The sequence below is a fragment of the Danio aesculapii genome, chromosome 13 (assembly GCF_903798145.1).
Source record: "Danio aesculapii chromosome 13, fDanAes4.1, whole genome shotgun sequence".
Lineage (NCBI taxonomy): Eukaryota > Metazoa > Chordata > Actinopteri > Cypriniformes > Danionidae > Danio > Danio aesculapii.
In genome coordinates, this window is record NC_079447.1 from 12705006 (window position 1) to 12721451 (window position 16446).

The following is a 16446-nucleotide window of genomic DNA, read 5'->3' on the forward strand; positions in this document are numbered from 1 at the left end:
TTAAAACTGACAACATTTTTTAGGGATCAACCAAAAATTCTAAATTCACCTTGGCCAAAAAGGCTTTGTAATAATTCTTTATTATCACACTGAATAATAGAAAGAATTTTTTAAATTTAACTCAATAACTTAAATGATACTTAAAAGACAAAATCAGTGAATCAGCGTCAAGACGCATCATTTACCAGCATTGCCATGACAGCACAGTGGTGCTATTGCAAGCAGCAGGAACAAGAATACTACATGTCCTGTTGGCGCATTATTTGACCGTTCTTTGTTTTTCCACCGAGCATGTGTTGTTCATGCATAGATATACAGTTGAAGTCAGAATTATTAGCCCCCCTGAATTATTCGCCCCCCTGTTTATTTTTTTTCTCTAATTTCTGTTCAACGGAGAGAAGATTTTTTTCAACAACGTTTTTAAACACAATAGTTTTTCTTATTTCTAATAACTGATTTCTTTTATCTTTGCCATGATGACAGTAAATAATATTTGACTAGATATTTTTCAAGACACTTCTATACAGCTTAAAGTGACATTTAAAGGCTTAACTAGGTTAATTAGGTTAACTAGGCAGGTTAGGGTAAATAGGCAAGCTATTGTATAATGATGGTTTGTACTGTAGACTGTTGAAAAAATTATAAAGCTTACAGGGGCTATTAATTTTGACCCTAAAATGTTTTTTAAAAAACCAAAAACTGCTTTTATTCCAGCCAAAATAAAACAAATGAGACTTTCTCCAGAAGAATAAATATAATCAGACATACTGTGAAAATTTCCCTGCTTTGTTAAACATAATTTAGGAAATATTTAAAGAAAAAAAAAGAAAAATCAAAAGGGGGCTAATAATTCTGACTTCAACTGTATATACACGTGTACATGAGCGGAATATCTAGACAGTGGAATCTTTACCTATTTTGAACTTTAAAATTTAAAAAATTTAGTGCGTCCCTTACTCTACACCCAAAAATGTTAAGTAAGTAGAGTAAAAGCATCTGCTGTAAATAATACTCAAAGTACGAGGTAAAAGTAGCCCTTTTAAAAGCACTCAAAGAGTAGTGAGTGGTGAGTATTACACTGTGAAAGGTTGATGTGTCAACTCGTGTATGTGTGTGTGAAAAAGTAACATTCTGTAGTGCATTTAGTGATTGTTTAAGGTCATTTGGTGATTTCCGTCATCATACAGTAGACATCAGCCTCTTCTCATTAGTGACCTGAAGTCTAAACAGTCTCTCGTCATTGCATGTAATGATTTTGTGTTTTAATGCTGTTCTGAATAATGCAATTTTCTGTGTGTGGTTTGATTGGATTGGATTGTTCTGCTTTAGCCCATCACCTTAGACAAGAAAAATAATAAAGTAGTGCCAACAGGTTGAAGAAAAGTAGTGAGAAATAGTATCGATACAGCACTAAAAATCTGCAGAAAGTAAAAGTACACATTTTTAAAACTACTTAAAGTACAATTCTAGAGAAAAACTAGTCATTTACAGTATTTTGAGTATTTGTAATGTGTTACATCATACCATTGATTATATTACTATATACATTTTGGAAGAAATGTTAGCAGGCCTTTATAGAATAAAGCAAATCTTGTTTTCAAGTGATCTCTTAATGTGTGTGTGTTCAATTGGTCACTTAATATGTGTGTGTGTGTGTGTGTGTGTGTGTGTGTGTGTGTGTGTGTGTGTGTGTGTGTGTGTGTCTGTGTGTAGGTGTAGACAGGGTCTGTTGTAAGCCGCTGTTTGCAGGAATGAGGAAGCTCTGGTTAGGCACTGACAGATTTATATCTGGCTCTGTCACACAGGCATTACAACCAATTAGTATCCACTCACAAAAGCCATTATTCTACAAAACCAGTTTTTGATGAACAGCGCAAAAGCACAAACAACGTAACATGAATACTCACAAATGAATTCCAGAGGTATTTATCTCAGATGTCAGAATTAGAAAAATGTGTTCTTAATACTTAGCACATCGACGCTGGCACTGCTTTAATATGCTCTTGTCATAAAAATATGTGTTTAGAAGCATACGGTTGGCAGCATTGCTCAAATCCTCTTTTAAAACCACAAACTGAATGATTGAGACATGAGTCTTGTTTTAAAGGGATTTCAGACATGGGAGTTTTGCATTAATTATTCAGCCTTAATCAGAAACAGTGCCAAAGAATACTCAGGCCAAATCTGAACAACCTCATTCTCCTGCATGGTAATTCACAAACAGTTAACTCCAATGAATCGTTCAGAAGGACTCATTCAGACACACACTGAGTCAATCCAAATGGCTCTTAATATGGACACCAACAACCCACTCTCTTATGGTCCAATTAAAAAGACTCCCTCGTTCTCATTTAATCAATCCCAATGGCTCTGAATGTCAACAAATAACACTTATGAATCATATATAAAGACTCACTCATTCTCATTGAATCAATCTGAATGGTTCTTTACAGGGATGTAAACAAATAAATCTTATGAATCATATATAATGACTCACTTATTCACATTGAATCAAGCTGTTTGGTTCTTTACAGAGATGTAAACAAATAAATCTTATGAATAATATATAATGACTCACTTATTCACATTGAATCAATCTGAATGGTTCTTGAATGGGATGTCAACAAACAACTCTTATGAATCATATATAAAGCCTCACTCATTCTCATTGAATCAATCTGAATGTGTTTTGAATGGAATGTCAACAAACAACTCTTATGAATCATGTGTAAAGCCTCAATCACACTCACTTAATCAATCCGAATGACTCTTCGTAGGAATGTCAACAAACAACTCTTATGAATCATATCATACTGTATATGAAGACTCATTCACACTCACTGAATCAATTCGAATCATTCTTCATAGGGAAATCAAAACAAAACTCGTATGAATCATACTGTATATAAAGACTCATTCACACACACTGAATCAATTCAAATGATTCTTCATGGGGATGTCAAAACAAAACTCTTATGAAACATACTGTATATAAAGAATCATTCACTCTCACTGAATCAATTCAAGGATTCTCCAGAGGAATGTCTACTTATAACTCTTATGAATCATATATAAAGTCTCACTCATACTCACTGAATCAATCTGAATGGTTATTCTTAATAGGGACATCAATGAAAACTCTTATGAATCATACATATAAAGACTCATTCACACTCACTGAGTCAATCCGAATGGCTCTTCATAGAAGTAACAACAAATAACTCTTATGAATCATATATAAAGTCTCGTTCACACTCACTGAATCAATCTGAATGGTTTTTCTTAAAAGGGAGGGACATCAACAAATAACTCATATGAATCATTTAAAAAAAGACTCACACACTCACTCAATCAATCTGAATGGCTCTTTAAATGTGGACTGTTTATTTACTATTATGTATGAACATTTTCCATCATAAAAACCTGCTGAAACTAAATATAAAAAACAGTAAATGTTCCTGAAGTGGAGATTTATGGCTCAGTGCAGCATGAAAACTCATTTTAAGAAAACAGCCTTTAGAAATGTATTGTAATTTAAGTCTACAGACACAAATTGATATGTATTTTGGCTATTTTATTTACTGAAAAAAAAAACCCCTCTAAAATCTAAAACTAACAGATGGATGGAAAACTATTTTTGCCTGCCGTGTCTCACCTTAATCGACCATTGATAAGGTATATCAATATATAAAGTATTACCAACAACTAATTTACCATGGACATCTATAGTACTCGATTTCCTTAAAGGGATAGTTCACCCAAAACTGAAGCTTTACTCACCCTTAAGTGGTCCCAAACTTTTATTAACCTGTTAGATACGGTCACATAAACAAATGAATAACCATTCATAATTCAACACTATCGTGTCGGTGGACTAAATGTGTTCAATAGGATGCTGTTCTGGGGACTCTTACCTTTCAAACTAAACCATGACGTACAGCAATAAATGCGTGTGTGTCTTGTTATCACAATGATATGTACTCCATATCTAATGTACAACGTACAAAAATATAGCAAATACATTCTTTATACGCTTCCCATTGAAAAACAACTTGCTACAATGGTTGCTTGAGGGTTGTAGCTTTAGACTGATGTATTTTTTGTCAAGATTACTCGAGTTCTTTTTTATGCAATCTATTCGTAAACAGTGACAAGTGCAAAAACAGCGACTCAGTGCATCCACATCCTGGCGCTGGCTAGGAGGTTCATTTCTTTATTTGTTGAACACAAAAAGAAGATGTTTTGTAAAAAGCGCGAAACCTGTAGCCATTGAACTCCATAGTATTTGTTTATTCCACTATGGAAGTCAATGGCTAAAGGTGAAAGAAGCTGAAACAGGTTTGGAACAAGTAAAGGGTGAGTAAATGATGATAGAATTTTCATTTCTTGGTGAACTATTCCTTTAGGGCAAGGCAAGACAAGGCAAGTTTATTTATATAGCACATAATGGTAATTTGGCAAATGGTCAGTTGGCGGTTCTGTGTGGAGTTTGCAAGGTCTCCCTGCGTTCACGTGGGTTTCCTCCAGGTGCTCCGGTTTGCCCCACAGTCAAAAGACATGCGGTACAGGTGAATTGGGTAGGCTAAATTGTCCGTAGTATATGAGTGTGAATAAGCGTGTATGGGTGTTTCCCAGAGATGGGTTGCAGCTGGAAGGGCATCCGCTGCATAAAACGTGCTGGACAAGTTGGCGGTTCATTCCGCTGTGGCAACCCCAGATTAATAAAGGGACTAAGCCTAAAACAAAATGAATGAATGAATAATGGTAATTTAAAGGGTTTTACATAAACAATAAGTTTAAAAGAATCATCAAATATAATATAAGAAATAAAAAAACAATTAAAATGATTACAAACTGGTTCTAATGTGTTAAAACAGGTCTATCGGACGTAGAACAGTTCTCACTGGGTAAATGCACAGCGAAACAAGTGTACTTAATACATGTTGTGACTTACTTAAGACAAAATCTTTCCCTATGTTACACTAAATGCGATTAATGCTCTAAACTAAGATCTGAAGTGCTTCAGCAAGAGCTTTAGCAGTATAGTGAGAGAGGAAGGAGTCTCACGCAGGTGGAACATTGCTCTGTCACACCATTAATAGAGTGACACTTTATTTATCTGACGGTGCGTTTCAATGGTGCTACAGGCCCCTGGTCTAACAGTCCACATGGAGCAACATAAACAGGCCTCGGCCATGTGCTCCTCCAGCAGGCGGATAGTATGGCGCTTTCTTAAACAATGTGCTGTGCAGATCTCTAATACGAGCCATTAAAACGAGCCACCATTAGATAAGCTCCCCTTCAGTAACCAGTCACTGAAAGTGCAAAGCGCCACGTGATGTGACAAACACAATCAATCAGAACATACAGAGTAGCCATCAGCTGCATGTGTTTCCATGATATAATGCATTCTAAAATGGCGACATGGTGGCTCAGTGGCTCACCTCATATTAAGAAAGTCGCTGTTTCGAGTCCCAGATGGGTCAGTTGGCATTTCTGTGTGGAGTTTGAATGTTCTCCCCGTGTTCACGTGGGTTTCCTCCAGGTGCTTCGGTTTCCCCCACAGTCCACAGACATGCGCTATAGTTTAATTGTATAAGCTAAATTGGCTGTAGTGTATCTGTGTGAATGAGTGGTGCATCTGCTGTGTAAAACACATGCTGGAATAGTTGGTGGTTCATTCCGTTGTGGTGATCCCTGATGAATAAAGGGACTAAGCCGAAGAAAAATGAATAAATTTATGAATGAACTCAGGATTGATCAAAAATGCTATTTTGCTGCTTGTTTAAACTACTTATTTAAAATGAACTGAAACTTAATTGTTTGGGGACAACTTAATTGTTTTATGTTCAATCCACTTAAATTTGTTAAGTGAACTTAATCGATTTGTGTTGGGACAACATGAATGAATTGTGTAGAACCCAGCATTTTATACAGTGTAAGAAAAATTACATAAAACAAAACAACATCTCGACAACCTTCGAGTGAATATTACACTGAAAAGTTTACAAACTAAATTAATTATTTTACTTTATCATTCACTTTAAAAAAGAGATAGAATAAGTAATATATTTTTCATGCTGCAATGGTCTGTCAATAAATTCTCCAGTCCAATAAAAGTTGTTCTAAATAGATTTTTTTTGTGAAAATTTTGTTGATCATTCTTGAGATGTTTCAGCAGCTTAATTGGAATTCACCTGTGGTAAACTCGGTTGATTGGACATGATTTGAAAAGGCATACACCTGTCTATTTAAGGTCCCAGGGTTGACAGTGCATGTCAAAGTACAAACCGAGTATGAAGACAAAGGAGCTGTCTGTAGACTGCTGAGACAGGATTGTCTTGAGGCACAAGGCTGGGGAAGGCTGCTCTGAAAGTGTCAATGAGCACAGTGGCCTCCATCATCCGTAAGTGGAAGATATTTGGAACCAACAGGACTCCCTAGAGCTGGCCAGCCATGTAAGCCAAGTGAACGGTGGAGAAGGGCCTTAGTCAGGAAGGTGATCAATAAACCGATGGTCATTGTGTCTGAGCTCCAGCATTCTTCTGTGCAAAGAGGAGAACCTTACAGAAGGACAACCATGTGCAGCAATCCACCAATCAGGCCTGTATGGTAGAGTGGCCAGACTGAAGCCACTCCCCACTTGGAATTTGCCCAAAGGCATCTGAAAGACTCTTAGACCATAAAAAAACTAAATTCTCTGGTCAGATGAGACTAAATTTGAACTCTTTGGAGTGAATGCCAGGTGTTATGTTTGGAGAAAACCAGGCACCACTCACCACCAGGCTAATACAATCCCTTCAGTGAAGCATGGTGGTGACAGCATCATGCTGTGGGGATGTTTTTCAGCAGCAGGAACTGGAAGACTAGTCAGGATAGAGGGAAAGATGAATGCAGAAATGTACAGAGACATCCTGAATGAAAACCTGCTTCAGATTGCTCTCAGACTGGGGCGATGATTCATCTTCCAGCAGGACAATGACCCAAAGCACACTGCCAAAATATCAATGGAGTGGCTTCACAACAACTCGGAGAATGTCATTGAGTGGCCCAGACAGAGCCCAAACCTAAATCCTATTGAACATCTCTGGAGAGATCTGAAAACCCATCTGTACACTGTCGCAACCCATCCAACCTGATAGAGCTTGAGAGGTACTGCAAAGAGGAATGGGCAAAAATTCCCAAAGACAGGTGTGCCAAGCTTGTGGCATCATACTCAAAAAGACTTGAGGCTGTAATTACTTGTTTTGGAACAAGGCTGTAACATAAAAAAAATTAGAAAAAAGTGAAGCGATATGAATACTTTCCGGATGCACTGCATTTTCTTATTTTTAATAAATTTTTGCTGTAAATTGTATACACAGTACACACTTCTAATAGAAATGTACTAAAATTCAAAACTGTAATCTTTATATAAAAAATACCATCAATTGTAGTCAAATGACCTTAAAAGCACATCACTGTTATTGGAATCTGACAGGATTATCAAAATAGCCTAAATATTTATTTGACCAACACAAGCAGAAACTGGGTTTATAACTCATCACTCTTCACACAGTCAAACACAAGTAAGTGCATGCAGGGAGGCTAGAATAACTCTGAAGAACCACACAGAAACTCACCCATCTAGTAAGAGGATTGCGTTTTTGCGAGGACGGCCGATGTTTGGCCCGTAGAGGTTCGCTCGGCTGTAGAAACGTACCGACTGCAGTAACGTCTTCAGAAGAGCGTAATCCTGAGCCAGACGAGAGCTGTTGCCTGACCGAGCAGCCATTATGCGGTAACTGTTGGGCTCTGAGAAAAACAGGAAAATAATACATTATGAGACACTGATTCATTCATTTACATGCACATACAAAAGTTTGGTTTTGAAATTTTCTCATGCTGTTTCTCAGCAAATTTCTCATTCTCATACAAAACCTTTATATTTAGATTGTTAAATTTTTCACAATAATTTATGACATTCACGGTGCACTGACAATGTTTTCATACACAATTTTAGATTTTACTTCACAGCACAAGAACTTTTATTAAAATATATTATTTATAAATATATTAATATATTATTTGTAGTACAATTTTGTCCTTTAATACAAGCAGTCAGATATTTGAACTTTACAGTCCCTTTAATTTTACCTGCTCTTTTTGAATCTATCAAACACAACTCAAGTACATGCACAGAACAACATGAGCATTTAAAGCAAATTAATATCATTCATTCATTCATTTTCTTTTTGGCTTAGTTCCTTTATTAATCAGTGGTCGCCACAGCGGAATGAACCGCCAACTTATCCAGCATATGTTTTAGACAGCGGATGCCCTTCCAGCTGCAACCCAGTATTGGGAAACACCCATACACTCATTCACACACATACACTATGGACAATTAAGATTACCCAATTCACCAATATCGCATGTCTTTGGACTTGTGGGGGAAACCGGAGCACCCGGAGGAAACCCACGCGAACACAGAGAGAACATGTAAACTCCACACAGACATGCCAACTGACCCAGCCGAGGCTCGAACATTATAAATAAATGTAAATATTATCCCACTTGCTTTTTGAGCGTTGTCGAGCGAGTTCTTAAACACCTGTGATTGGTCATTTTGTGATGGCACTCAACAGAAAGGGCTGCGATTGGCTCTAATGGTCAGCACGGCTCTGGCGTTATTCAGCGATGAGTGACGCGGATACAAATAAATGGCCACAGTAATAATGCATGGCATTCCGGTGATCTGCGATAGACGTGGTGGAGAAAACGAATACAATAATCGTAATAATTAAGATAATCACAGCTTGTGCAATTTCATTTTAAAATCTATTAATTGTGAAGGCAATTTGAAGAAATTTATTGAGACAATTTTCTTTTCTTTTAATTTATTTGAACCACCAGAATCCAGATTTTCATCCATACTTAATGGAAAGCCTATTTATTCAGCTTTGAGATCATGTATAAATCTAAAATAAACATATTCTATAAGCGTTTACACTGTAAACTTAGCATCAATAACAGCTGTAGGAATATGTGCATTTCAAGTGATCTATCCCTTTAAGATCTCTGAAACAAGCTGACACCCAATCGCCAGCGGATATGCAAACTTGAATTACGACCTAAATTGCGGTCAGTGCTTTGTAAACAATTTAAACAAGGCAACACTTTGGGAGGTGCACACTTGAAATCACAGCGGGGACGTTACAGAAGTCAAGTGGCGAACTTTATAAACATCACAGCCTGAGTGAGTGTGTGTTTGTGTGTGGGAGAGAAACAGCAGTAGTGTCAATACAGTACCGGGGCAGGCCGAGGCCAGTGGAAAATATGAGACATTATTATCCATTAAAATATTAATCAGATCTTATCATTTAGGGAAAGCACATGGTCATTAAATGAATCATCACAGTGCCCGTGCAACACTCTGAAAGCTTTGTGTCACACTGGCATGACCCACTTCATAAACGTCCACCCGCAGCTGAAAATATTTCCCTTTGTTTCATTTGGACTCTCTGTTCGCTTGAAAGTGTTTGCTTTTGAATTAACGGCTCTGCGAAATCTGATTTTGCAAGTTATCCTTTACATCTTTTCTTCATACGTGGTTATTGTTACAGTTGAAGACAGAAAGACAAACATCCAAATGGCTGTTCCAGTAATAACACACTTTTATTAGGGTTTGTTAAAGGAACACTCCAGTTTTTTTTTTTGTTTATTAAATAGGCTCTCCTGGAGTTAAACATTTGAGTTTTATTATTTTTTCATTCATTCAGCCGATCTTCCGGTCTGGCGGGACCAGTTTTATCTTAGCTTAGCATGAATAACTGAACCAGATTAGACCATTAGCATCTCACTCAAAAATGACCAAAAAGTTTCCTTAATTTTCCTATAAAAAGCTTTATAGCTTATAACATCATAATGTCTACAAACATCTTGCACTAATACTAACTGAAAATGAAAAGCTGCTCTTTTCTAGGCCGATAATGCTAGGAACTATATTCTTATTCTGGAGTAAAAGTCAAGGAGCTTGTCTATGAGTCCTATATATTCATACAGTATAGACTCACCGACCACTTTATTAGGTACACCTGTCCAACTGTTCATTAACAGGAATTTCTAATCAGCCAATCACATGGCAGTAACTCAATGCATTTAGGCATGTAGAAATGGTCAAGACGATCTGCTGCAGTTCAAACCAAGCATCAAAATTGGGAAGAAAGGTGATTTAAGTACCAGGTTGAACCCCCTTTTGCCTTAATCCTTTGTAATAGATTCAACAAGGTACTGGAAATATTCTTTAAAGATTTTGATCCATATTGACATGATAGCATCAAGCAGTTGCTGCAGATTTGTTGGCTGCACATCCATGATGTGAATCTCCTGTTCCACCACAACCCAAGGGTGCTCTATTGGATTGAGAGCTGGTGGCTGTGCAGGCCTTTTGAGTACAGTGAACTCATTGTCATGTTAATGAAACCAGTCTGAGATGATTCACGCTTTATGACATGGCGTGTTATCCTGCTGGAAGTTGCCATCAGAAGATTGGTACACTGTGGTCATAAAGGGATGGACATGGTCAGCAACAACACTCAGGTAGGCTGTGGCGTTGACACGATGCTCAATTGGTGCTAATGGGCCCAAAGTGTGCCAGGAAAATATCCTCCACACCATTACACCACCACCAGCAACCTTAACAGTTGATACAAGGCAGGATGGATGCATGCTTTCATGTTGTTGACGTCAAACTATTCGAATGTCGCAGCAGTAATCGAGACTCATCAGACCAGGCAACGTTTTTACAATCTTCTATTGTCCAATTTTGGTGAGCCTGTGTCTATTGTAGCCTCAGTTTCCTGTTCTAAGCTGACAGGAGTGGCACCCGATGTGGTCTTCTGCTGCTGTAGCCCATCCGCCTCAAGGCTCGACATGTTGTGCGTTCAGAGATGCCTTTCTATCAACTCGAATCAGTCTGGCTATTCTCCTCTGACCTCTGGCATCAACTAGGCATTTGCACCCACAGAACTGCCGCTCACTGAATATGTTCTTTTTTTCCTGACCATTCTCCTTAAACCCTAAAGATGGTTGTGTGTGAAAATCCCAGTAGATCAGCAGTTTCTGAAATACTCAGAACAGCCTATCTGGTACCAACAACAATGCCATGTTCAAAGTCACTTAAATCATCTTTCTTCCCCATTCTGATGCTCGGTTTGAACTGCAGCAGAACGTCTGGAGAATGTCTACATGCCTAAATGCAGTTGCTGCCATGTGATTGGCTGATTAGAAATTTGCGTTAAAGAGCAGATGGACAGGTGTACCTAATAAAGTGGCCGGTGAGGTTATACTGACGGAAGTTAGCTGATTGTCAAGCACTGTGTGATATAATTGGACCAGCTACAGCCAAAATATTGTAAGTTAGAATTAGAGTATGGTACCTAGAAATATTGACCTATAGAAAATATCAACTTTTTGTCTAAATAAACAATATAACTACACAAGAGTCAAGCATTAAATAGAAAAATTATGGGAGCTCTTTGGTCATTTTTAAGCAATATGCTAACGGTCTAATCAGATTTAATTATCTATGCTAAGCTAGGCTAAAAGTGTTCCCGCCAGACGGAGAGATCAGCTAAATGGATTTGAAAAATGTAAAACTCAATTATCTAACTCTAAGGGAATTGTAAAATCTGCTTACTTAAAAGGGTGTTAATGTAAATGTAAAGATTCTGCCATGAGAACAACTTCTAATCTGATAACACGCGACAGATATTAAATGATGATATTCCATGATATTCCTTTCATTCCATGACGGATTGCTCTGAGCTTTCTTCAGTCTCGTATGAAAGCTTCAAAGCAATGGAAGCAATCTGTACGCCTGCAGTTTTTCTATGCAAACAGCTAGTAACATTTTGACACATGCAACGTGTGGCCAATAAACAAACGATTATGACAATATATGGTGTGTGTACATTCTCAACACGGTCTCTGGTATTTTTATAGGTTTAGCACTGGATTTGGAAGTGTGCAAGCTGCACATGTTGTCAATAACAGCTTATGTTCAATGTAATTCTATAAAAGATAATAATTTATTCAAGGCAAAGGTTTTACACTCTGTTAATGTTTATAGAGAGAAATTTGATACAAGGACAACATGAATGGGGCAATTTGCAGCATGTCTGGCACAGGACAATAGATGAATAAGTGCTTAGAGCAGATTACAAAATCACCAGGTGTCCTATTGGATTCTGCATTGTGAACTGGTCTCTCTGTCTGAATGGGATTAATTTTATATGAAGAGGTGAAGTGATGCAATAATGACCGGAGCTTCTTGAATTGGCCATGTGAGTAGTAGTATTTACAGACTGTGCCGGTACAGACTGCTTTTATAAACCATCCTGAAAAACAATATGCTGGGTAAAAATTCTCATCTTATCCAGCTGACGCTTTTTCCAGCCTGTAGGCGATTGTACATCAAACACTTTAAGTGGCTCAAGTGGAAGCAGTCAATGAGAAGACACCAGAAATGTAGCCATGAATTTATGGGCCTTCTCTCAAACTTAACATTTTTCCTTTAAAATTGGAGAGAATACTAAGAAAAAAGCTGTTTAGCTTGTTTCACACAGTTTTTTGCTTGCAATGTGATTTGATTTTGTGTTTCTTGGTCTGGTTTTGTCGATATTATTTGAAAATACTAATGAGAAATGCTATTTTGATGCTCTTTAATGTGATGCAATATATTGCTGTTTGGCAATGTTTACATTTACACTTTACATTGAGAGTCCTCATTATCTTTAACTCTTTAAGTCAGAATTATTAGCCCCCCTGTTTATTTTTCCCAAATTTCTGTTTAACGGAAAGAAGATTTATTTTAACACATTTCTAAACATAATAGTTTTAATAACTCATCTCTAATAACTGATTTATTTTATCTTTGCCATGATGACAGTAAATAACATTTGACTAGATATTTTTCAAGACACTTCTATATAGCTTAAAGTGCCATTTAAAAGCTTAACTAGGTTAATTAAGTTAACTAGGCAGGTTAGGGTAATTAGGCAAGTTATTGTATAATGATGGTTTGTTTTGGAGACTATCGAAAAAAATATAGCTTAAAAGGGCTAATAATTTTGTCCTTAAAATGTTTATTTTTTTAATTAAAAACTGCTTTTATTCTAGCCAAAATAAAACAAATAAGACTTTATCCAGGAGAAAAAAATATTATCAGACATACTGTGAAAATGTCCTTGCTCTGTTAAACATCATTTGGGAAATACTTAAAAAAGAAAAACAAATTCAAAGGGGAGCTTATAATTCTGACTTCAACTGCACCTATGGTCATCAGTTATTTACTAGATGGCTCAGTGGTTAGCACTGTCATCTCACTACAAGAAGGTGACTGGTTCAAGTCCCAGCTGGGCCAGTTGGCATTTCTGTGTGGAGTTTTGTCTCTGCCTGTTTTCCATGTGTTTGTTTTTTTTAATACGCTATGTATATATATATATATATATATATATATATATATATATATATATATATATATATATATACACACACATATACAGGGTGGGCCATTTATATGGATACACCTTAATAACACGGGAATGGTGAAATTCACGACCTGTTTGTGGCACATTAGTATATGAGAGGGGGCTTTTAAATAACTCATGAAAGAATAAAGTTACGTTAAAACCAAGCACACCATAGTTTTTTCTTGTGAAATTCCCAATAAGTTTAAGGTGTATCCATATACATATATATATATATATATATATATATATATATATATATATATATATATATATATATATATATATATATATATATATATACACATACATACATAAACATATGTATATATATATATATATATATATATATATATATATTGCAGAGTTGAATTTTCAACATCAAAACTCGACAGAGCATACATAGATCAATGTCCAATTATGAAATTCATAACTGTAAATAAATAACAAAAATAATTAATTAATGATTTTTTTACAGTGTATGTAACATTGAAACATTCACAAATTTAAGGGGTAATTAAATTAGCTTCTTCTGCCTCTTCAACAACAGCACTCTCTGATTATGTGTTTACAAGGGCATTGTAATCAATGGGATTCATCAATAGCAAACTACAACCATCCAATAATCCAACCAACTACCAACGGACTAAATTAAGTTGCTGCAGTTCATCTTTGAGAAGCTATTTTAATCAGATAAATGTCCTAACTGGGAAGAAAAGACTCCCACAGCTTTCTTTTCTGGACCAAAAAAAAATCCACCTCTCATATGTAGTTCCACATTCACAAACAAATGAATTGCTGCTAAATGGATTCATGTTTTCTTTTGTTTTTGGTAGATGCATGAATGATTTACAGCTGAAGGCACAATTATTAGCCCTCCTGTGAAAACCATTTACAATATAGTCAATATTTTTAGCCCTCTTAAGCAATATACTGTATATTTTTTTGTTTGTCTGCAGAACAAATCATACAATGGTTTGCCTAATTACTCTAACTTGCCAAATTATTCTAATTAACCTAGTTAAGGCTTTAAATGTCACTTTAAGCTGAATACTAGTATCTTGAACAATGTCAAAAATATTATTTACTGTCTACATGGCAAAGATTAAAAAAATCTGTTATTAGAAATAAGTTATTAAAACTATTATGTTTAGAAATGTCTTGAAAAAAAAAAATTTAATTCTAATGAATAATTCTGACCTCAACTGTATGAGAAAGCTCAAATGATGATTTGTGTATCTGCAGCAGTCAGGACTCACCATTGCCGAGCTCCCAGGAGATGTTGTATTTTTTGCCGGCGCTGTATTTAAGCAGACTCAGAGCACTGGTGGCGTTCCATGAGTTGTCAGGGTTTCTGTGCAAGGCATTCAGGCCGAAGATAAGGTGCAGTCCTGCGCAGTCGGCAAAGTTGTAGAGTTTGTCTAAAGACCTGGCTGGGAAAAAGCCAGACACAGCTGTAACATTGATACTTCATTTGTTTTAGTGTAGTGTCCATTTACATTTTAGTTTTTAAAAAGTTAAAAGATCTTTACAATAATTAGATACACTTCAATTATTATTTTTAATATTCATATTTTATTAGTATTGCAGTAAACAGGAGTGTAAAACAAATCGATTTTTTTTTTTTATAAATTTTATATTATTATTATTATTAAGTTTGTATTCAAATTTGATAAACATTACTATTTTGCATTTTTCAAATGTGAAAATAATAATAATAATAATACAAATTATGAATATTATTCTTATTCTTATTATTGCTAGTTTTATTATTTGTGTTATTATTAACAATAAATAATAATAATAATAATAATAATAATAATAATAATAATAATAATAATAATAATAATAATAATAATACATTAAAAATACTAAATAAATAAAACAAAATATTGGTAATATTATAAAAATACCTAAAATAATAATAATAATAATAATAATAATAATAATAATAATAATAATAATGGGGCGACGCAGTGGCACAGTAGGTAGTGCTGTCGCCTCACAGCAAGAAGGTCGCTGGTTCGAACCTCAGCTGGGTCAGTTGAAGTTTCTGTGTGGAGTTTGCATGTTCTCCCTGCGTTCGTGTGGGTTTCCTCCGGGTGCTATGGTTTCCCCCACAGTCCAAAGACATGCGGTACAGGTGAATTGGGTAGGCTAAATTGTCCATAGTGTATGAGTGTGAATGAGTGTGTATGGGTGTTTCCCAGAGATGGGTTGCAGCTGGAAATGCATCCGCTGCGTAAAACATGTGCTGGATAAGTTGGCGGTTCATTCCGCTGTGGCGAGTAATATTAATACAAATTATGATAATGATGATGATGATGATGATGACTATTATACATTAACATAATAATCCATAAAAAAATTTAATAAAATAAAAATTTTAATGATAATAAAATAAAAATATAAAATAATAATAAAAATAATATGAATACAAATTATGATTATTATTCATATTATTATTATCATTTGTTTTGTTATTAGTGTATTATTATTATTATTAATAATAATAATAATAATAATAATAATAATGATGAAAACACATAAAAATAATAAATGAATAAAATACAATACTAATATTAATAATAAAAAATATATAAAATAATAATATGAATAATATGAATACAAATTATGATTATTATTATTATTATTAGTGTTATCATTAACAATAATAATAGTAGAAGTAATACATAAAAATAATGAATAAATAAAATAAAATATTAATATTAATAATAATATGAAATAATAATAATAGTAATATTAATACAAATTATGATTATTATGATTATTTTTATATAATTATTATCATCATCATCATCATCATGATCATTAGTTTTATTATTAGTGTTATTATTAACAATAAATAATAATATTTATATCAATAATAATAAATAAAAAATAACAATAAATAAATAATAACAAATAATAACAA

General features: G+C 35.0%; 1 protein-coding gene across 1 annotated transcript in view; it reads right to left on the reverse strand.

The window, feature by feature from the left end:
• The window catches only part of hpse2 (heparanase 2), a 157854-nt gene that overhangs the window by 73548 nt on the left and 67860 nt on the right, over positions 1-16446 (reverse strand). Inside the window, exons 4-5 of the mRNA XM_056470240.1 lie at positions 14771-14944; positions 7623-7794 (exon numbers count right to left, since the gene is read on the reverse strand). Coding sequence (XP_056326215.1) covers positions 7623-7794; positions 14771-14944 — 346 coding nt within the window. The remainder of the gene's footprint in view (positions 1-7622; positions 7795-14770; positions 14945-16446) is intronic.